This window comes from Phyllobates terribilis, unplaced genomic scaffold (genome assembly GCF_046119375.1).
Source record: "Phyllobates terribilis strain yellow unplaced genomic scaffold, ASM4611937v1 Scaffold_5__5_contigs__length_657084704, whole genome shotgun sequence".
In the NCBI taxonomy this organism is placed as follows: Eukaryota; Metazoa; Chordata; class Amphibia; order Anura; family Dendrobatidae; genus Phyllobates; species Phyllobates terribilis.
In genome coordinates, this window is record NW_027362765.1 from 535647221 (window position 1) to 535669184 (window position 21964).

The 21964-nt window shown below is 46.0% G+C and overlaps 1 protein-coding gene across 2 annotated transcripts in view; it reads left to right on the top strand.

The window, feature by feature from the left end:
* The window catches only part of ZSWIM8 (zinc finger SWIM-type containing 8), a 109813-nt gene that overhangs the window by 12361 nt on the left and 75488 nt on the right, over positions 1-21964 (top strand). For both annotated transcript variants that reach the window (XM_073685798.1, XM_073685799.1), the window contains exon 2: positions 18335-18488. In XM_073685798.1, coding sequence (XP_073541899.1) covers positions 18335-18488 — 154 coding nt within the window. The remainder of the gene's footprint in view (positions 1-18334; positions 18489-21964) is intronic.

The following is a 21964-nucleotide window of genomic DNA, read 5'->3' on the forward strand; positions in this document are numbered from 1 at the left end:
GGGGGTTGATCTTATGGTCAGATGCCCTTTTAATGAAAATTTGTTGTTGGTGTAATTCTTAATCATTATAATGTGGCTACTCTGAGAAGAACGAGAGCTTGATGTTTGGGCTTCATGTACATGTCCGTGTTCAGTACAACATTAAGAGCCATACTATGCCAGCAATTTTCTACATACCATGTTACAGAGCCTCTGTTCCCAAGACCTAAAATGGTGCCTTACAAATACACCATACCATGGCACATGGAGTGCCTGAGGTATTGTCATCTGCCTAATTTAAAGGGATTTTCTCATCAGTTGTATAATTATCTATCCACAGGAAAGGTAGGGATCCTTGGATGACCACAATCCCTATCTCTCTTTAGAGCAGGAGTCCCTGGCCCCCTCCTCCTCATTACTGCTGTGACTCCCTGTGGGTGAGCTGCTGCCCACTTCTCTTCCATTCTGTGTGCAGTTCTGGGAAACATTGGCAGTGAGGAGGACCAGATGACAAGGACCCCAGTTATAGTGATTGGTGGGCCCACCAGCTCTAAACCTTTAGCACTCAAATAATTTTATTGGTGTGAAAACCCTTTAAGCTAGTGTCTTCCTTTTGTAAATGGGATTGAAAAGTGTTCACCATAAGGAATTGTGTAGAGAAAAACCATAAGGATTAGTATACTAAACAAATTGTGCATGGTTTTTACTAAGTAGTGTTGAAGCAGCAGTGCTTTCAATGTACTGAACTTAGCAGCCAGCAGCAGCATGACGTTGGCGAAATCCTCAGCAAGGTCATGCCTAGATTATGACACGCTCCCTCCCTGCAGTCCTTCTGACCACAGACTGCTGCTTTCCTCTCCATCACAATATTTTGTTTTCCTGTAATTGCTGCCAGACATTGGGGACTTCCAGCAGGAGTTCCCCATAGATCCGCTATACTCACTAATCACCACAATACTGCTCCAGAGTTATTGTGAGGCTGCCGTGCCCTCGGGGGAGAACTTGGCAGATAGTACCTCTCAGTACATGGCACGAGTATAAGAAAAGAGACTACACCCAGGTCTTTGTGATACATCGCTCAGAGCCCAAGATTCTTCTACTTAGAGAATTTCAGGCAAATAATTTTGTGCACCAATGATTTAGGTTCTTCAAATCCCCTTAATGACCTGGCCTGATAAAGCCTTAAGAATGGTTTTTATTTTTTTTTGCTGTATTTTAAAAGGAAATGAATAGAAAACAAGGCATACCTATACCGCTGGTATAAAATAGCTATCCCCCTCACCCTTTATGAGTGATGACTCCCTAGGATCAAAAACTGACACCCAGTTGGCTGACCCTACCTACAGCCGATTTGTGGCTCTAGCATTCAGGTCACTGGTAGCTGTGACCTCATCATTACAGATCCGGGTGGATCCCCTTGAAGAAGCCAGTTCATGTGAAACGCATGTTGGAAGTGTAACCTAGAGAGGCTGTACATGTCTTTTCGTATCTACTGGGGTATTGTGAGTTGGCAAGGAAATATTCCGATATTTGGGGACAGCCTCTTGGCTTGGTCATTTGATCATACTTTACACCTTATTACCCAGTACATAGTTTTTAACATGGATGACCCTACTTGGCTGTATATATTGTGACTGCCATTCCTTCATTATGGGATGTACAGTATTTTGTTACTACAAAAACATTTTAAAAAATGTTGACACTATTTTAATGAAGGCTAATTTTTTCATGAATGCTGTGGCTATTTCCTTAGGTGTACAGCAGTGTTCCCCCAACTCCAGTCCTCAAGGCCCACCAACAGATCATGTCTTCAGGATTTCCTTAGTATTGCCCAGGTGATAATTGCATCACCTGCACAGGCAATAATGCCACCACCTATGTAATACTAAGGAAATCCTGAAAACATGACCTGTTGGTGGGCCTTGAGGACTGGAGTTGGGGAACCCTGGTCTATAGCTTGCCACTTTTGTTTATGACGAGCTGGCACAATTTATACCATATCATTCACTAGTATCGGAGGTATATTTATAGTAAGTGTCAGCACTAACGTTGCCATTCTGCATCTAAATGGCATAATACCAACCAAATGAAGCTACACAAGATGACAATCAAGGTCCTCATGCACTACTGAATCATACAAATGCCAAGAGTATGCTTGACATGCAAAATGTATAATAGTCACTTGTATTAAGATAAAAGTTTAAAAAACGTCCACAAAAAAACCCCATAAAAATGACAGCGACTGGTGAGCCAAGCAGGGAAGACAAATCACGAGTACATAAATGTGTGCAAAAACGATTAAGTGCATGATACGAGTGTACAAGATCAATCATCTGTTGCTCCAGTGCTAATGCTTGGTGCAAAATACAGTACAGACCAAAAGTTTGGACACACCTTCTCATTTAAAGATTTTTCTGCCTTTTCATGACTATGAAAATTGTACATTCACACTGAAGGCATCAAAACTATGAATTAACACATGTGGAATTATATACTTAACAAAAAAGTGTGAAACAACTGAAAATATGTCTTATATTCTAGGTTCTTCAAAGTAGCCACCTTTTGCTTTGATGACTGCTTCGCACACTCTTGGCATTCTCTTGATGACCTTCAAGAGGTCACCAGAAATGGTTTTCACTTCACAGGTGTGCCCTGTCAGGTTTAATAAGTGGGATTTCTTGCCTTATAAATGGGGTTGGGACCATCAGTTGTGTTGTGCAGAAGTCAGGTGGATACACAGCTGATAGTCCTACTGAATAGACTGTTAGAATTTGTATTATGGCGAGAAAAAAGCAGATAAGTAAAGAAAAACGATTGGCCATCATTACTTTAAGAAATGAAGGTCAGTCAGTCCAAAAAATTGGGCAAACTTTGAAAGTGTCCCCAAGTGCAGTTGCAAAAACCATCAAGCGCTACAAAGAAACTGGCTCGCATGAGGACCGCCCCAGCAAAGGAAGACCAAGAGTCACCTCTGCTTCTAAGGATAAGTTTATCCGAGTCACCAGCCTCAGAAATCGCAGGTTGACAGTAGCTCAGATTAGAGACCAGGTCAATGCCACACAGAGTTCTAGCAGCAGACACATCTCTACAACAACTGTTAAGAGGAGACTTTGTGCAGCAGGCCTTCATGGTAAAATAGCTGCTAGGAAACCACTGCTAAGGACAGGCAACAAGCAGAAGAGACTTGTTTGGGCTAAAGAACACAAGGAATGGACATTAGACCAGTGGAAATCTGTGCTTTGGTCTGATGAGTCCAAATTTGAGATCTTTGGTTCCAACCACCGTGTCTTTGTGCGACGCAGAAAAGGTGAACGGATGGACTCTACATGCCTGGTTCCCACCGTGAAGCATGGAGGAGGAGGTGTGAGGGTGCTTTGCTGGTGACACTGTTGGGGATTTATTCAAAATTGAAGGCATACTGAACCAGCATGGCTACCACAGCATCTTGCAGCGGCATGCTATTCCATCCGGTTTGCGTTTAGTTGGAGCATCATTTATTTTTCAACAGGACAATGACCCCAAACACACCTCCAGGCTGTGTAAGGGCTATTTGACCAAGAAGGACAGTGATGGGGTGCTACGCCAGATGACCTGGCCTCCAGTCACCAGACCTGAACCCAATCCAGATGGTTTGGGGTGAGCTGGACCGCAGAGTGAAGGCAAAAGGGCCAACAAGTGCTAAGCATCTCTGGGAACTCCTTCAAGATTGTTGGAAGACCATTTCTGGTGACTACCTCTTGAAGCTCATCAAGAGAATGCCAAGAGTGTGCAAAGCAGTCATCAAAGCAAAAGGTGGCTACTTTGAAGAACCTAGAATATGTAACGGGTCCGGGAGGCGGAACCTCTGAGCTACTATACAAGGGGGCGGCCCTTGTAAGGGAGCGGGTGGCAGTCTCTGGGTGAACGGACAGGGAGTTACGGCAAGTGATCAGGGCAGTCTCTGGGTAAGGGGTAGGTACGACCTGTGATGGCAGAGCCTCCGGGTAGGCTAGCAGGCAGATGGTAGATGTGTGCTCCCAGGTGAGCAAGCGAGAGTCTCTGGAATAGCAGGTGGTCACGGCACGTGACGGCGGAACCTCCGGGCTGGCAGGCAGGTAGGTAACGGAGAAGCGCTCCCAGGTGAGCGGGCAAGAGTCTCTGGAATAGCTGGTGGTCACCGCACGTGACAACGGGACCTCCGGGCTGGCAAGTAGGCAGGTAACGGAGATGCGCTCCCAGGTGAGCGGGCAAGAGTCTCTGAGATAGCTGGTGGTCACAGCACATGACAACGGAGCCTCCGGGCTGGCAAGCAGGCAGATAACGGAGAAGCGCTCCCAGGTGAGCGGGCAAGCTGGTCCATAGACAGACTGACCGGAGTAGTAAGGCAGACCGTCGGACCTCAGGCAAGCAGGCAGGTAGCTGATATGCGCTCCCAGGTGAGCGGGCAGGCTGGTCCTTTAGACAGACTGACAGGAGTAGTAAGGCAGACCGTCGGACCTCAGACTGGCAGACAGGTAACAAGTATTCAGGCAGGAATCAGGCAGGTAACTAGCAGGAAACTGGCAGGAAACTGGCAGGTAACTGGCAACGGGACCTGAGGGCTGAAGCACAGGTGAGACACAGGTGCAAACAACATTGCTCGGGCACCTCCATTTTGGAGGAGGTGCCTTGTATATGATGAAGTCCTCCGGCCATTGGCCGGGGACTCCTTAGGACGGCGCGCGCGGCCCCTTTAAGAGGAGGGGAGCGCGCGCGCGCGCGCCCTAAGCACAGGGGCCGGGAAGGAGCGCGCGCTGAGAGCAGAGCGGGAGGAGGACGCCGGGACGGAGCGCGCGCTGACAGTAGAGCAGGAGGAGGACGCCGGGACGGAGCGCGCGCTGACAGCAGAGCGGTGAGGGGAGCAGCGTCCCTGCCTAGCAGAGGGCAGGGACGCCAGCGCTACAGTACCCCCCCCTTTAGGCCCCCCCTTTTTTAGGCCAGACAGAAATTTAGCTAGGATGAGAGGGGCATGGATATTCTCCCGGGGCTCCCACGTTCTCTCCTCAGGACCAAACCCCCTCCAATCTACCAAGAAAAAGGTCTTTCCTCTTACCCTTTTGGTGGCAAGAATGTTCTCTACCTCAAACTCGTCCTCAGCAGAAACCGGAGCAAGAGGCGTACCTGTAGACTTAGAAAAAGAGTTAAGTACCACAGGTTTGAGGAGAGATACATGGAAGGAGTTAGGGATCCGTAAGTTGGCCGGGAGTTTCAATTTATAGGCCACCGGGTTGATCTGACTGATAACCTCCAGTGGGCCGATGAACCGAGGCCCCAACTTATAGGAAGGGATCTTGAGCCGGACATATTTGGACGAGAGCCAGACTTTATCCCCAGGACGGAATTGAGGAGGATCCAGACGTCCTTTGTCAGCGTGCCTTTTCATACGCTCGGATGACAGAAGGAGTGCGGACCGGGTACTCTCCCATATGGAGGAAGACTCGCTCTTGTGATTGTTGTACGAGAATTCGGCCCATGGCAGGAGATCCACCCAGTCAGAATGGTGAGCATTAACGAAGTGCCGGAGGTAACTGGTCAGGTTCTGATTGATCCGCTCCACTTGACCATTAGACTGTGGGTGGTAAGCGGAGGAGAAGTCCAGAGTGACGTCTAGCAATTTACAAGTGGCTCTCCAGAAACGAGAAGTGAACTGTACTCCTCGATCCGACACGATGTGACGGGGCAGGCCATGAAGACGGAAGATGTGGCGGATAAAGACTCTAGCCAGCTCGGGTGCAGACGGAAGACCTGGCAGGGGAATGAAGTGAGCCATCTTGGAAAAGCGGTCAGCGACCACCCAAATGACCGTACAACCGGCAGAGACGGGCAGATCAGTTACGAAGTCCATCGCTATATGCTGCCAGGGGGCAGCAGGTGCTGGCAGAGGAAGAAGGCGGCCGGCCGACAGGTGTCTCGGAACCTTGTTGCGGGCGCAGGACACACAGGCAGAAACAAAGTCCATAACATCCTTGTGCAGGTTAGGCCACCAGTAGTGCCGGGTAATAAGCTGGAGGGTCTTTTTCTGACCGGCGTGACCAGCTAGTTTAGACGAATGACCCCAGTGTAGGATCCTCTCCCGATCAGGTACCGATACGAACGTCTTACCAGGAGGGAGACAATTTAGACTCACGGGGGCCACCTGCATTACTCTGGCGGGATCGATGGGGCAGTCACATGGTCTATGAGGTGGTAATGTCTCTGCCTCCTCCATATCAAAGACATCAGCACAAGACCAATAAGGAATCGGAAGTCCAGGTAGATTAGCTGGGATAGGAGAGGGACGGACGGAATGGACGGGAACCAGACAGGTTTTATGACAGTCTTGTCCCCAGCGAAGGACTTCTCCGGTTTGCCAGTCAAGCACGGGTGCATGTCTCTGGAGCCAAGGCAGACCTAGCAAGAGGGCGTGAGAGAGTCCAGGCAGAACGTGAAGGGAGATACTCTCTGAATGCAGCATACCCACTTGCAGAGTAATGGATTCGGTGATGAATTGGATGGGGCGAGATAAGAGGCCCCCATCCACGGCAACAACAGACAAGGGTACAGCCAGAGGTTTGGTGGGGATGCGGTATTTCTCCACCAGGGACAGTGAAATAAGATTTCCGGCTGCTCCAGAGTCAAGTTGGGCTAGTTCGGAATAACGATTCTCCCCGCAGATGATTGAGACAGACAGCAGCAGGGATGGAGAGGATTTATTTTTGTCTAGATCAAGTCCTCTGAGCGAACCTAGACACAGGCGTTCTCCCGACCTCTCCGGGCAGGCACGGATCCGATGCTCCTTACTGCCACAGTAGAAGCAGCTCCCCTCGGCACGGCGAAAGTCCTGACGGGATTTGACCATCTTGGTCTGGTCGACCTGCATAGGCTCAGGAGAGTGTACCTGGGGAGAAACGGAAGGAGTGACGGGTTTCAGAAAAGTAGGAACCAGACGTGGAAGCCCCTTTTCACGGGTGACCTCTTTGGCACGTTCCTGGAACCGTAGGTCAATCCGGGTGGCAAGAGTTATTAGGTCATCGAGAGTGGTAGGAATGTCCCGACCAGCAAGTTCATCTTTAATACGGCCGGACAGACCCTCCCAGAAGACGGATACCAGAGCTTCGTTATCCCAGGCCAGCTCCGAGGCAAGGGTACGGAACCGTATGGCATATTGACCCACGGTGAGGCTTCCCTGACGGAGGCGTAACAGAGATGATGCGGATGAGGTCCTCCGTCCGGGTTCGTCGAAGGCTTTCCGGAAAGCCGTGAGAAAGGCAGGCAAGTCGGACACCAGGGGGTCTCCTCTCTCCCATAGAGGATTTAGCCAGGCCAGAGTCTCCCCGGTGAGATGGGACATGATGAATGCAATTTTGGCTCGGTCGGAGTTAAACTGGTGGGACAATAGTTCAAAATGCAGGGTGCACTGATTTATGAAGCCCCGAGCCAGGACGGAGTCGCCTCCGAAGCGAGGAGGTGCAGAGAGCCGGGGTCCGGAAAAGGATACCATGGTACTGGCCGTAGTTGCAGGATCAGACAGGGTGTTCAGGCGAGTATTAACATTCCGCAGATGACCCAGGATGGCCTCCTGTTGGGACTTCTGACGGGACAGTTCAAGACAGAGGTCCGAGAGCGAGGGAGCTTGGGTGCCACCGGGTTCCATTGCCCGAGCAAACTGTAACGGGTCCGGGAGGCGGAACCTCTGAGCTACTATACAAGGGGGCGGCCCTTGTAAGGGAGCGGGTGGCAGTCTCTGGGTGAACGGACAGGGAGTTACGGCAAGTGATCAGGGCAGTCTCTGGGTAAGGAGTAGGTACGACCTGTGATGGCAGAGCCTCCGGGTAGGCTAGCAGGCAGATGGTAGATGTGTGCTCCCAGGTGAGCAAGCGAGAGTCTCTGGAATAGCAGGTGGTCACGGCACGTGACGGCGGAACCTCCGGGCTGGCAGGCAGGTAGGTAACGGAGAAGCGCTCCCAGGTGAGCGGGCAAGAGTCTCTGGAATAGCTGGTGGTCACCGCACGTGACAACGGGACCTCCGGGCTGGCAAGTAGGCAGGTAACGGAGATGCGCTCCCAGGTGAGCGGGCAAGAGTCTCTGAGATAGCTGGTGGTCACAGCACGTGACAACGGAGCCTCCGGGCTGGCAAGCAGGCAGATAACGGAGAAGCGCTCCCAGGTGAGCGGGCAAGCTGGTCCATAGACAGACTGACCGGAGTAGTAAGGCAGACCGTCGGACCTCAGGCAAGCAGGCAGGTAGCTGATATGCGCTCCCAGGTGAGCGGGCAGGCTGGTCCTTTAGACAGACTGACAGGAGTAGTAAGGCAGACCGTCGGACCTCAGACTGGCAGACAGGTAACAAGTATTCAGGCAGGAATCAGGCAGGTAACTAGCAGGAAACTGGCAGGAAACTGGCAGGTAACTGGCAGGTAACTGGCAGGTAACTGGCAACGGGACCTGAGGGCTGAAGCACAGGTGAGACACAGGTGCAAACAACATTGCTCGGGCACCTCCATTTTGGAGGAGGTGCCTTATATATGATGAAGTCCTCCGGCCATTGGCCGGGGACTCCTTAGGACGGCGCGCGCGGCCCCTTTAAGAGGAGAGGAGCGCGCGCTGAGAGCAGAGCGGGAGGAGGACGCCGGGACGGAGCGCGCGCTGACAGCAGAGCGGTGAGGGGAGCAGCGTCCCTGCCTAGCAGAGGGCAGGGACGCCAGCGCTACAGAATATAAGACATATTTTCAGTTGTTTCGCACTTTTTTGTTAAGTATATAATTCCACATGTGTTAATTCATAGTTTTGATGCCTTCAGTGTGAATGTACATTTTTCATAGTCATGAAAATGCAGAAAAATCTTTAAATGAGAAGTTGTGTCCAAACTTTTGGTCTGTACTGTAAATCTCACAAGCCTATAGGTACACATGTACAAAAGATAGATACCCATTAAGTTCAGTACAAAGAGTAAGCAACATCTTCGTGGTTCACCCTCCAACATCTCATGCACACTAGTGTATTACCGCTCGGTACCCCACCTCCTAAGGGTGTCTACTATGCTTGTGCATAGGATTCTGCTTCTACATGTTTTTTTTTTTGTTAATTTTATGTGAGAACACAGAAAATGGTGACATGTTACATTGGATGCTGTATTACAAAGTTATTCTCCCATTAAAGCATATATGATGGCACACGTCGAGGGTTTCTTCATAGTGCTGCTGGAAGTGCCACCTTCTCATACCCAAATAATGCGCTGATCTATGCCACTAAATAGTACTCGCGTATTACTGTGCACACATCCGTGCACACGCCTTCTCTTTCGAAGGAACAAGGTCACGTGTTGGTCTTCTGGAGGAGTCTGGTTGTGGCCTCTTCAGTTTTAGCTCTGTGTGTAGAGAAGGGCTCAGCTGTCTAGCTGGGACTGGTTAATTTGGGTGGACATTTAGTGAGCCTCAGTGCTTCTCATGCCCTCTCCTAAATGTTGTAGGTGCCATTCATAAAAAAATGACCTTGGGATCATTTCTGATAGTGCAGTGATGTTTTTGTAGACATAGTCATCACTGATCCACTTTGGCTCACAATCTAAAATCTCTATCAGTATGTCTTTGAAGTATGGAAGGAGACGGGAGTACCTGAAGGAAACCCACATAAATGCAGAGAACATACAAACTCCTTGCAGATGTTGTCCTTGGTGGGATTTCAACCCAGGACCCCAGCACTACACAGCAACAGTGCTAACCACTGAGCCACCGTGCTTCCCTGCTAGAGTTTTGTGTCGCTACCATATCTTTCTATATCATTTACTGCTGTTGGCTACTCTTTTTTTGCCATTGTTGTATGGACTCCTGTCATCCTGCTATATACTGTAATGTTTACATGATCCTGATATGTGTGCGTGAAACTAACTTGGCAAAACTATCACACGCCTGTCCAAGTCTGATAAGAACATGAGGAAGAAACACATTTCTAATAGATCTTCTATATCTGAGTGATCCACTGCTGAGAATACTCCTTGTACGCTTTGGCACATTTATCCCACTGTATAAGGCCAATACAAGGTACTCTGGTGTGGGCACCATATGGCAAACATTTTCTAATGCCAGGGGCATGTGCTCTTTTTCTTTTTTTAATGTCATATCAGTATATGTGTTTTATTATTTTACTTTAAAAGAGGTTGTGTTTGGAGACTTTTTTTTTTATATGCTTAAAAGGGTATTCCCATCTCCAAGATCCTATCCCAATATGTAGTAGGTGTAATAATAATAATATTTAGCAAATACCTCCAATTAGAAATGTAGTATAGTATTTTTGATTCGCTTTGCCACTTCATGTACAGGCAATACAGGACATTAGGTAAGTCTGCTCTGCAGACTCTGGGTGACGCTGCGCTCTGCGTGATCCGGAAGTGGCTTTTATAGTGTACATCTATGGAGTGTCAGAACGTGGCCTCATAGGCTTTCATTGTAAAAAAAAATTCCGGCTCACACACAGCAAAGAGTGAGCTGCATAGTCTGAAGAGCGGTGACGTCACTGAGAAGAGGAGCAGAACGGCGCTGGATATCCAAGAAGACGTCGCTGTAGGTGAGTATGTTCACACATTCACAGTACACGCCATACAAATATAGGCAGGTTTAGTGAAAAAGTTTGTGAGGGCTTCATTAAACATGAGATTTCTGCTAGATCCAGGGTTATTTTTTTTTTCTTTTATCACTTTTATGGGTTTACAAAGATGTTTTCTTTTCCAAAAATACCCTTGGCGTCCTGTTGTGTTTAGAAAGTGGTGGACGGATTTATGTTGATATTGAGTTTACTCCAACATTGTGGTTTTTTGCTGACCTGACCGTTCTTAAATGCGTGCATTTCATGTTAAAAATATATTTTTCAGATGGGTTTCATTAAAAATTTGTACCGTTTGGCGTTTACTGGCTCTTTGCTTCCCTGAAAATGACATGCTGCTGCTTTAAAGGGTTATTCCCATCTTCTTCTTTAGGTATTGGCAATTAGTGCTTGTAAATCATTTTTGCAATTATTAAAATTTACAGCCATTCTTGAGATATTAGCACTTTTTTCTTGAAGACCGACCACCGCTGCAAGACAGCAGAACATGTGCAGTGCTTACAAGCTCTTTTCTTTTGAGCTAGTAAGCACTGTTTCGTAGCTGACCAGGATCACTGGAGTTTGATGTTACCTCCTAATTCTGGCCATCTTCAGCACAGTGCTTACAGCTAGAACACAGGTTAATATAACAAGGACAGCTGTAAATTTTAACCCCTTCAGGACCCAGCCTATTTTGACCCTAAAGACCTTGGCATTTTTGTCAATTCTGACCAGTGTCCCTTTACGAAGTAAAAACTCTGGAACACTTCAACGGATCCTAGCGATTCTGAGATTGTTTTTTCGTGACATATTGGGCTTCATGTTAGTATTAAATTTAGGTCGATAATATTTGCGTTTATTTGTGAAAAAATCAAAAATATGGGAAAAATTTTGAAAATTTTGCAATTTTCAAATTTTGAATTTTTATTCTGCTAAACTAGAGAGTGATGTGACACAAAATAGTTAATAAATAACATTTCCCACATGTCTACTTTACATCAGCACAATTTTTGAAAAAAAAAAAATTTTTGGTAGGAAGTTAGAAGGGTTCAAAGTTCATCAGCAAATTTTCTTTTTTCCAGCAAAATTTGCAAAGCCATTTTTTTTAGTGACCACATCACATTTGAAGTCCCTTTGAGGGGTGTACATGACAGAAAACACCCAAAAGTGACACCATTCCAAAAACTGCACCCCTCAAGCTACTCAAAACTACATTCAAGAAGATTATTAACCCTTCAGGTGCATCACAGGAACTAAAGCCACATGGAAGAAAAAAATGAACATTTTTATTTTTCTAACAAAAATTTTCTTTTAGCCTAAATTTTTTAATTTTCACATGGGTAACAGGATAAAATGCATCCTAAAATTTGTTGGTCAATTTCTCCTGAGTACACTGATACCTCATATGTGGTCATAAACCACTGTTTGGGCACACGGCAGGGCTCAGAAGGGAAGGAGCGCCATTTCACTTTTTGAATGGAAAATTAGCTCCAAAAGTCAAATTGCGCTCCTTCTCTTCTGAGCCCTGCCATGCGCCCAAAGAGTGGTTTATGACCACATATGAGGTATAAGTGTACTCAGGAGAAATTGACCAACACATTTTAGGATGCATTTTATCCTGTTACCCATGTGAAAATTAAAAAATTTAGGCTAAAGGAAAATTTTTGTGAAAAAAAAAGTACTTTTTTGTTTTCACAGATCATTTTGTGAAGCACCTGGGGGTTCCAAGTGCTCACTATGCATCTAGATAGGTGCCTTGGGGGGTCTAGTTTCCAAAATGGGGTCACTTGTGGGGGAGCTCCACTTTTTAGGCACATTAGGGGCTCTCCAAACGCAACATGGTGTCCGCTAACAATTTGAGCCGATTTTCCATTCAATTTGTTTGCGGACACCATGTCCCGTTTGGAGAGCCGCTGTGTGCCCAAACATTGGAGCTCACCTACAAGTGACCCCATTTTGGAAACTATACCCCCCAAGGCACCTATCTAGATGCATAGTGAGCACTTGGAACCCCCAGATCCTTCACAAATTAATCCGTAAAAATCAAAAAAGTGTTTTTTTTTCCACTTTTTCATTTTTATGAATCAATTTGTGAAGCACCTGGGGGTTCCAAGTGCTCACTATGCATCTAGATAGGTGCCTTGGGGGGTCTAGTTTCCAAAATGGGGTCACTTGTTGGTGAGCTCCAATATTTGGGCACACAGGGACTCTCCAAACGCAAAGGGTTCCAATTTGTTAGCGGACACCATTGTGTAGTGCATGTCAGGTTGGTGTGCGGTGTGGTATATTGTAGTGCATACACCACACACACACACAACACACACAATCTCATACACTACAACACACACACACCAACCTGACATAGCCTCCTCAGCTGAGAACGCCCTAGACTGGGATGAGCGGGACGGGCGGGACATTTCGTGTGCTTTGTGCGTGTGTAAAAAAAAAAAAAAATCAAAACTTTATTATAGTGTGAGTGTACGTGTGTGTGCTTGGTGTAACCTTCTGCAGTCACGTGTGGGGGCGGTCAGGCGTAGGGGCCGGTCAGGCGTAGGGGCCGGTCAGGCGTAGGGTGCGGTCAGGAGTAGGGGGCGGTCAGGCGTAGGGGGCGGTCAGGCGTAGGGGGCGGTCAGGCGTAGGGGGGGGTCAGGCGTAGGGGGCGGTCAGGCGTAGGGGGCGGTCAGGCGTAGGGGGGGTCAGACGTAGGGGGGGGTCAGACGTAGGGGGCGGTCAGACGTAGGGGGCGGTCAGACGTAGGGGGCGGTCAGACGTAGGGGGCGGTCAGACGTATGGGGCGGTCAGACGTAGGAGGGGGCTGAGGAGATGGAGGAGCCAGAAGCAGCAGCAAGGGGGGTGATCACTGGGGCAGGAGCCGGCAGCAGCAAGGGGGGGTAGGAGGCCGGCAGCATCGGGGGGTGATTACTGGGGCAGAAAGGGGAGCAGGAGCTGGCAGGAGCAGGGGGCTGATTACTGGGTTTTCGGGGGGGGTGATCACTGGGAACAGGGGGGGGGTGAACACTGGGAACAGGGGGGGGTGAACACTGGGGGGGTGAACACTGGGGACAGGGGGGGTGAACACTGGGGGAGGGGGTGATTATTGGGAGGTGGGGGGTGATATCACTGGGACTGGGGGATGGTGGGTTTGATCACAGGAGCAGGGCATTTACACTGAGCCTGCTGCTGCTGTGATCACAGTCCACCGGCTGTCAGAAGGAGAGCAGCAGCCGGTGGATGAAGACGTGGGAGAGGGAGCGGAGGTCGGGGTGCAGGCATGAAAGTGGAGGGGGGGTGGAGAGGGGGGCGGGGGGGGTCGCGGGGGGGGTGGAGGGGGGGTCGGGGGGAGTGGCGGCAATACTTACCGCTGATCAGCGGTGGCGGCGGCAGACGCGATCCACAGGGTCCACAGCAGGGGGTCCACAGCAGGGGGTCCACAGCAGGGGGTCCACAGCAGACGATCTAGGGTTGGGAAGGTGCTGGGAGGTTTCAGCCATCCCTCCATATCTGATTGGGGCTAGTATCCATGTGACGCTAGCCCCCCAATCAGATCTGGGGGGAGGGGGGGAACAGAGGTGACACTCCCCCCAGCCAATGGCTGATGCTGTAAGCATCAGGCAATGCCCAGATTTAAATATTACACCAATTTTCATTGGTGAAATATTTAATTCATACCGATTGGCAGTTTCACTAAAAGTGAAAATGAAACAGCCAATTGGAGGGGTCCCAGGCACGGGGGGGTTAATCCACCCCCCGAGGGGTCGACTTCAGGATGTCCAGTTGCAGTAGCAACTGTGACACCTGAGCGACCCCGCTCGCAGGCGCTGCAGGGGCTCTTTCCCTCCATGTCACAGACGCTGTGACATGGGTCGGGAACGAACTGTTTTCCATGTCACAAACGGTGTGACACGGGTCGGGAAGGGGTTAATAAGCCGTAAATTGTAAAAGTGCTTGTTTTTACAAGCCATATCTGACAATGGCCATCTAGGAAAATAACAGTGAACTCATTCTGATGGGGAGTTTGTAATTTTTTTACTGACCTCCCTTATGCTAATTTATGACCACAGACCACACAACTTTGAACTGAACTTTTTTTGTGGTAGTAATGGGCTGAGAGGAGCTCAGAAAAAGACAGATAAGATATGTTAACACTGGGTCTTTTTTGCCTTTTTATCAGCTGGTCCACTGAAAAAAAAGGCAGATAAAGCACTAACAAAATTATCAAAAGAATGTTCTTTATTAATTTGTATGTGAAAAAAACGTGAACTTAATTTGTTCAGGCTTTTAAATGTAATTTAAACATTTAGCATCTTTGAAAGATGGAAATATTGAAAAGAAGGCACGTACAGTCATGGCCTAAAGTGTTGACACCCTTGAAATTGTTCCATAAAATGAAGTCTTTCTCCCAGAAAATTATTTCAATTACACATGTTTTGTTATACACATGTTTATTTTTTTATGTGTATTGGAATAGCACAAAAAGAGAGAAAAGGCAAATTGAGCATAATTTCACCAAAAAATGGGACAGACAAAATTGTTGGCACCCTCAACTTAATATTTGGTTGCACACCCTTTGGAATAAAAAACAATCTCTTCCTATAACCATCAACGAGCTTCTTGCACATCTCAACTGAAATTTTGGACCACTCTTCACACTACATTGCGACTCAAAATCCTTTGGTAATCTTCAGATTTCATGATGCCGGTTACACAGTCAAGGCACCCAGTGCCAGAGGCAGCAAAACAACCCCAAAACATCCTTCAACGTCCACCATATTTGACTGTACTGTGTACTGTGTTTACCAAAAAGCTCTATCTTGGTCTCATCTGTCTACAAGACTCTTTCCCAGAAGGATTTTGGCTTACTCGCGTACATTTTGGTAAACTGCAGTCTAGCTTTTTTTATGTCTCTGTATCAGCAGTGGGGTCCTCCTGGGTCTCCTGCCATAGCGTTTCATTTCATTCATATATGGATGGATAGTTCACACTGACATTGGTGCACCTAAGCCTGCAGGACAGCTTGAATTTCTTTCCAACTTGATTGGGGCTGCTTATCCACCTCTATCCTGCTTTGCAACTTTTCATCAATTTTTTTCTGCTGTCCACATCCAGGGAGATTAGCTACAGTGCCATGGTTTGTAAATTCTTTGATTATGTTGCACACCGTGGACAAAGGAACATCAAGATCTCCAGAGATGGTCTTGTAACCTTGAGATTGTTGATATTGTTCAACAATTTTGGTTCTCAAGTCCTCAGACAGTTCTCTTCTCCTCATTCTGTTCTCCTTGCTTAGTGTGGCACAGACAAACACACAATACAAAGATTGAGTTAACTTCTCCCCTTTTTATTTGGTTTCACATGTAATTTATATATTCCCCATACATGTTACTTGCCATGGGTGAATTTGAATCAGCATCACGTTGGAAACAGAGTTGTTTACCCTCAATATTGGAAAGGTGCCAAAAGTTTTGCAATTTTGTTGTTCCCATTTTTGGGGTTTTGTGTGACATTATGTCCAATTTGCCTTTTTTTACTCTGTTGTTCCAGTACAGGCAAAGGAAATTCAATATGTACTTACATAAAATGTGTAATTGCAATAATTTTTTGGGAGAAGTACTTCTTTTTCTGGAACAATTTCAAGGGTGCCAACACTTTCGGCCATGACTGAACATTCCTTAGGTGTTCTTCGCTAGGAACACACTCAATATTTTACAATAGTAGTCAATGGGAAGGCTAAAGACGTCCAGGTGTCTTTTGAGCATTTTATCAGCGTTTTTGCTTAAGGCTGTGTGCCCACGTAGCGTTTTACAAGCGTTTTTGATGCGGAATTTCCGCAGCGGAAGCGCTTGTAAAACGCTTGGTAACCCGCACCCCATGATCCCCAATGGGTTTCCGCAACTTCTATGCACATGCTGCGGATTTTTCCGCAGCGTTTATGCCGCGTTCAAAAATCCGCAGCATGTCATTTAACTTTGCGTTTCCGCAAGCGGAATTGCCTTTGTCCAATGCATAAAAAACGCAAGGCAATTCCGCATGTGGAAAACGCGTGATAAACGCGCGAAAAATGCGCGATAAACGCGTGCGGAATTCCGCATGCGTTTTTCCGGGAGAGGACTTGCATTTATGCAGCAGAAATTTTCTGCTTCATAAATGCAACGTGGGCACATAGCCTAAAACAACCCCCACTGTTTCATTGTTTAGTGGATTTTAAAAAAGCGTTCGGAAAATGGCAATAAAAAGAAACCCAGAAAGCGCAGAAAAAGCTGTAAAAAAAAAAAAAAAAAGATAAAAACTCAACAAAGTGGTGGATAAAACCTACAGAAAACATTTAGGAAGAGAAAAAAATATAGATATATCTATACATAAAATATGTTTCGGAATTACAACACTCTAGAGAAAATGAGAGAATTCCTGAATCGTCTTCTGCTTGAAAAACTGACATTTTTGACTGTTGGAAAAAGACGCAGTGTGAATGTATCCTAAGGCTAGGAGAACTCTGTGACTTTCACCGCGATACCTGCCACGCGGCCAAAGTTTGCAAGGTTTTGATGTTACATCGCAGTGCAATACAAGAGAACTTTTGTCATGTGACACAAGTCGCCATGTAGTCCTAGCCTAAACACACAAGTATTATTATTTTTTTTAGATTTCTAGTATTTCGGCATCAAACTCCTGAAAAACACCTTTTAAGTGTTGATTTCTTGCGTTGAACCTGGTAGTTGTCTGCTGTTTTAAAAGGGTATTAAATTATTTAGAAATCGTCACCTGTTATTGTGGGAGAACCGGAGAACCAGAGCAAAATGGCACAGCAATAGGACTCCGCGAGGTTATGAAGTGGAATAAGTAACACATAACACAAAGGAACAAATGCAACACACCCAATACTAAAATGAACTGTAACATGCTGTGCCAGGAATAACAAAATCCATTGTTCGCTTGGGTTACATTCATCACTTTGTGCCATGTCTAGTTTTACATCTGTTATCAATTGACTTTTGAAAAACATGTATCATACATTTATGTATAGTAAGAATGGTTTGTGTGTCACTTCTGCTGATGTAAGCTTTATTAGGATTTTTTATCCTTGTCATGTACCTGAGATGTGTAACCCATGACTGACCACATGATTACATTTTTCTATATTTTGGCCTGCTGCTCCAACTTTCCTAACGCATACTAAATGGTTGTTTAAAAAGCAGCTTCTGAAAACCATATTAGGCTATGTTCACACATTGCATTTTGCTGAGTTTTTCTCTGCAGACAAAAATCAGGTTTTGCTGTGTTTTTGTCACGTACATTTGTCTCTTGTGAATTCTGATAGTTTAATGCACCCCCAAAAAACGTGATGCAACTTCCTGAGTTTTTTGCACCAAAAATGAAGCAACACCTGAAACCTGCTTTTTTTTTTGCTGCGTTTTTGCACTTTCTATGAAAAAACACTGCAAAAACCCTGAAAAAATGCTGAAAGTGACACGCTGCAGTTATCAAAAATGCCGCAGTTTTCCAAATCAGTCAGGAAAAAAAACCAAATGTGTGTGCATGAGATTTCTGAAATCTCATAGCTTTTCCTTGTACTGTAAAACACAGCTTAAAATTTGCGGCAAAAAACGCAGCATGAACCCAACATGTGAATATAGCTTTATTCTGTGTTATAAAGGAGCTTACTGATTATGACCTATGGTGCTGCAAGGACGTTTGTTCTTAGAGCTGGCTACTGTAATGTTGTCTTCCGACATGACATAATTTGTTTCTATATCTTGTAACTATTATTTTTCCTCTCTTGGTAGATGGATTTGTCAATCCCCTAGTGGAACTGTCTGCCAAGCAGGTAGCATTTCACATTCCATTCGAAGTGGTCGAAAAGGTTTATCCCCCAGTCCCAGAGCAGCTACAACTGCGGATCGCTTTCTGGAGCTTCCCGGAGAACGAGGAGGATATAAGGTGTCTCCTTTACATTTGATATATCCATTTGTGTGAAACCTTAGTGTTTGTACAGTGTATTTTTCCAAATATTTTTCATGTATTTTATAGGATCCTCTTTATAAGGATGTATGTTGTTACCAGTCCTCAGTAATAAGCTAATTAAATAGGTAGTACACTAAACCTTTATCAATTGCAAAATAACTCTGTAAATTGCAGTCATTTACTCACTTTGTCTAAACAGTTTACCCCAGATTTTGGCATAAAATACTACAAAAGACTTAAATTTGAACTAAAATGTCAGACTTTTTTAATCCCAGTATGCTCTGCCTCCCAAGAGACACAGTTTGTCAAGTTATTAAAGAGGTTATCCACTATTTGGACACCTATTTGTTCAATGAAAAGGTGCCCCATGTGACCTAAAAACAACATATACTGTCCCCTGGGACCAATGTCCCGGTGATGTCGGCGCAGTGTCTGCGGGTTGTCTTGTAACATTGTCATGTGAGCACTGCAGCCAATCAGCAGAGAGAAAGCGTGCGTGTGTGATAAATGCACTGCAAAGAAATTTATTAAGACTGAATTTTCTTAAGCCATCTTCTAAAATGAAGTCTGTTGGCCTAATATGTGTCAAATATATTTCGAGGTACATGGCAATTTGGCGCATGTTTTGGCTCTTCATTTGTCAGAAAATGAAATCTAGATTAGTGCTGTAATTTACACAATTTTCTTGCCCATTTTTGTGGTTACATTTGAAAAATTGACAGTAGAGGTCAAAGTAGCGAGAAGTGTATCATTTTTTCACACAGATCGCATGTGCCAATATTTGTGACTTTTTTTTTTTCTGTCAAAAAAGTGGAGTACGGGCATTACAATTTTCCTTATGATTTAAATTTTTTCCCCAAAAGCACTATGTAGTTTAACTGTCCTGCCAGAGCTCGGTGTAGCAGAGATGATCACATTGCAGGCGCCATGGGTTGGGATGTCACTAAGATGTGTGGACAGTGAATATAGCTTTGAGTTATAGTATATAACGTGACTAGTAGAAGTAGCACAGCATTTTGTGCAGGTTACATCTTCATGTACAGTTGTGGTCAACATTATTGGAATACTTGATTGTTTTTTTTATAAAAAAAATATCTTCAGAAATAAGTGGATACATGCCAAGTGTGGAACATTAGTATCTAAATAACATGTCAAAATACATTAGAAAAAAAAGTTGTTCTGACAACATACATGCAGTGATTTAAAAAATAAAATAAAGAAAAAGCATACTAATACTTGTTCAATCTTTCGCAACAATATGCAAAACATTTGCAGTTTCTTCTGGCATGTTTAAAACAGACCCCCCCCCCCCTTTCATTGTTCTGCTGCAGGACCCATTTTGTTAAAGACCCCAAACCTTTAATATGATGAAGGACTAAGGCAAATAACGATGGGTTCGTCCGATAGCCTTATGCTCCCATATACATTAGACTATGTGCGCACTTTCAGGATTTGAAGCCGAAATTTCTGCAGTATTATTATTATTTATTATTATAGCGCCATTTATTCCATGGCGCTTTACATGTGAAAAAGGGGTATAATACAAGAACAATTACAATAATCTTGAACACAATGTGACAGCGACTGGTACAGGAGGAGCGAAGACCCTGCCCGCGAGGGCTCACAATCTACGAGGGATGGGTGAGGATACAGTAGGTGAGGGTAGAGCTGGTCGTGCAGCGGTATGGTGGAGCGGTGGTTACTGCAGGTTGTAGGCTTGTCGGAAGAGGTGGGACTTCAGGTTCCTTTTGAAGGTTTCCACGGTAGGCGAGAGTCTGATACGTTGGGGTAGAGAGTTCCAGAGTAGGGCGGAAGCACGGGAGAAATCTTGTATACGGTTGTGGGAGGAGGAGATAAGAGGGGAGTAGAGCAGGAGATCTTGTGAGGATCGGAGGTTGCGTGCAGGTATGTAACGGGAGACTAGGTCGGAGATATATGGAGGAGACGGGTTGTGAATGGCTTTGTATGTCATGGTTAGGGTTTTGAACTGGAGTCTCTGAGCAATGGGGAGCCAGTGAAGAGATTGACAGAGGAGAGGCCGGGGAATAGCGGGGGGACAGGTTGATTAGTCGAGCAGCAGAGTTTAGGATAGATTGGAGGGGTGCGAGAGTGTTAGAGGTGAGGCCACAGAGCAGGAGGTTACAGTAGTCAAGGCGGGAGATGATGAGTGCGTGCACTAGTGTTTTTGCAGATTCATGGTTTAGGAATGTGCGGATCCGGGAGATATTTTTGAGTTGGAGTCGGCAGGAAGTGGAAAGGGCTTGGATATGTGGTTTGAAGGAGAGTTCCGAGTCCAGGGTTACCCCAAGGCAGCGAGTGTTTCTGCATCTCCATGACAGGAAAAATGCTGCAGAAAAAAAAAACGCGCGTTTTTGACGCGTTATTTGATGCGTTTTTTAAATAAACACACACAAAGCAAACACTTTATTTGAAATACAACAGACACATTCTTAAATTAACCAATATACTCACCCCAGTTCTGACAGTAATCAAAGGGGTTAAAGCAATGTCCCACGTTTCTTTTCAGTTAACGATTTAGCTCCAAAAAGCATTCATTGATGTGCAAAAAAGCATTAAAAAATGCTTAACCCCTTTACAGCCTGTGCCGTATTAGTACGTACAGGCTGTAATCCCCCGGTTCAGTGAGGGCTCCGGCACTGAGCCCGCACTGAACCGGGCACATGTCAGCTGATTATTACAGCTGACATGTGCCCGCAACAGCCGCGGGTGGAATCGCGATCCACGCGCGGCTGTTAACATGTTAAATGCTGCTGTCAATCTCTGTCAGCGGCATTTAACAGCGCCGCGCCGGAAGCGCGTCACTTACCCCGCCCATCGGCGACCCCGTCAAGTGATCACGAGTCACCTATGGGTGGTCATGAAAACCCTGGGTCTGCAGCAGACACCAGTGGCTGTCATGAGCGGGTCGCTATGAGCGCCACCTAGTGGTCGGCGCTCATAGCACAGGACCATTTCTGCTACGTACAGGTGATCTGCTGATCATCTGTGTAGCAGAGGCGATCAGACAATTGCTGCTTCTAGTCTCCTATGGAGACTATAGAAGCATGCAAAAAGTGAAAAAAAAAAAGTTTTTAAAAATATAAAAAACATTTAAAAAATATAAAAGTTTAAATCACCCCCCTTTCGCCCCATTCAAAATAAAATAATAATAAAAAAAACCCTACATACACGTATTCGGTGTCGCCACATTCAGAATCGCCCGATCTATCAATATAAAAAAGAATTAATCCAATCGGTAAACGGCGTAACGAGAAAAAAATTCTAAACGCCAGAATTAAGTTTTTTGGTTGCCGCAAAATTGCAATAAAACGCAATAACGGGCGATCAAAGCATCGGATCTACCCCAAAATGTTATCAATAAAAACTTCAGCTCGGTGCGCAAAAAATAAGCCCTCACCCGGCCCCAGATCCCGACAAATGGAGACGCTACA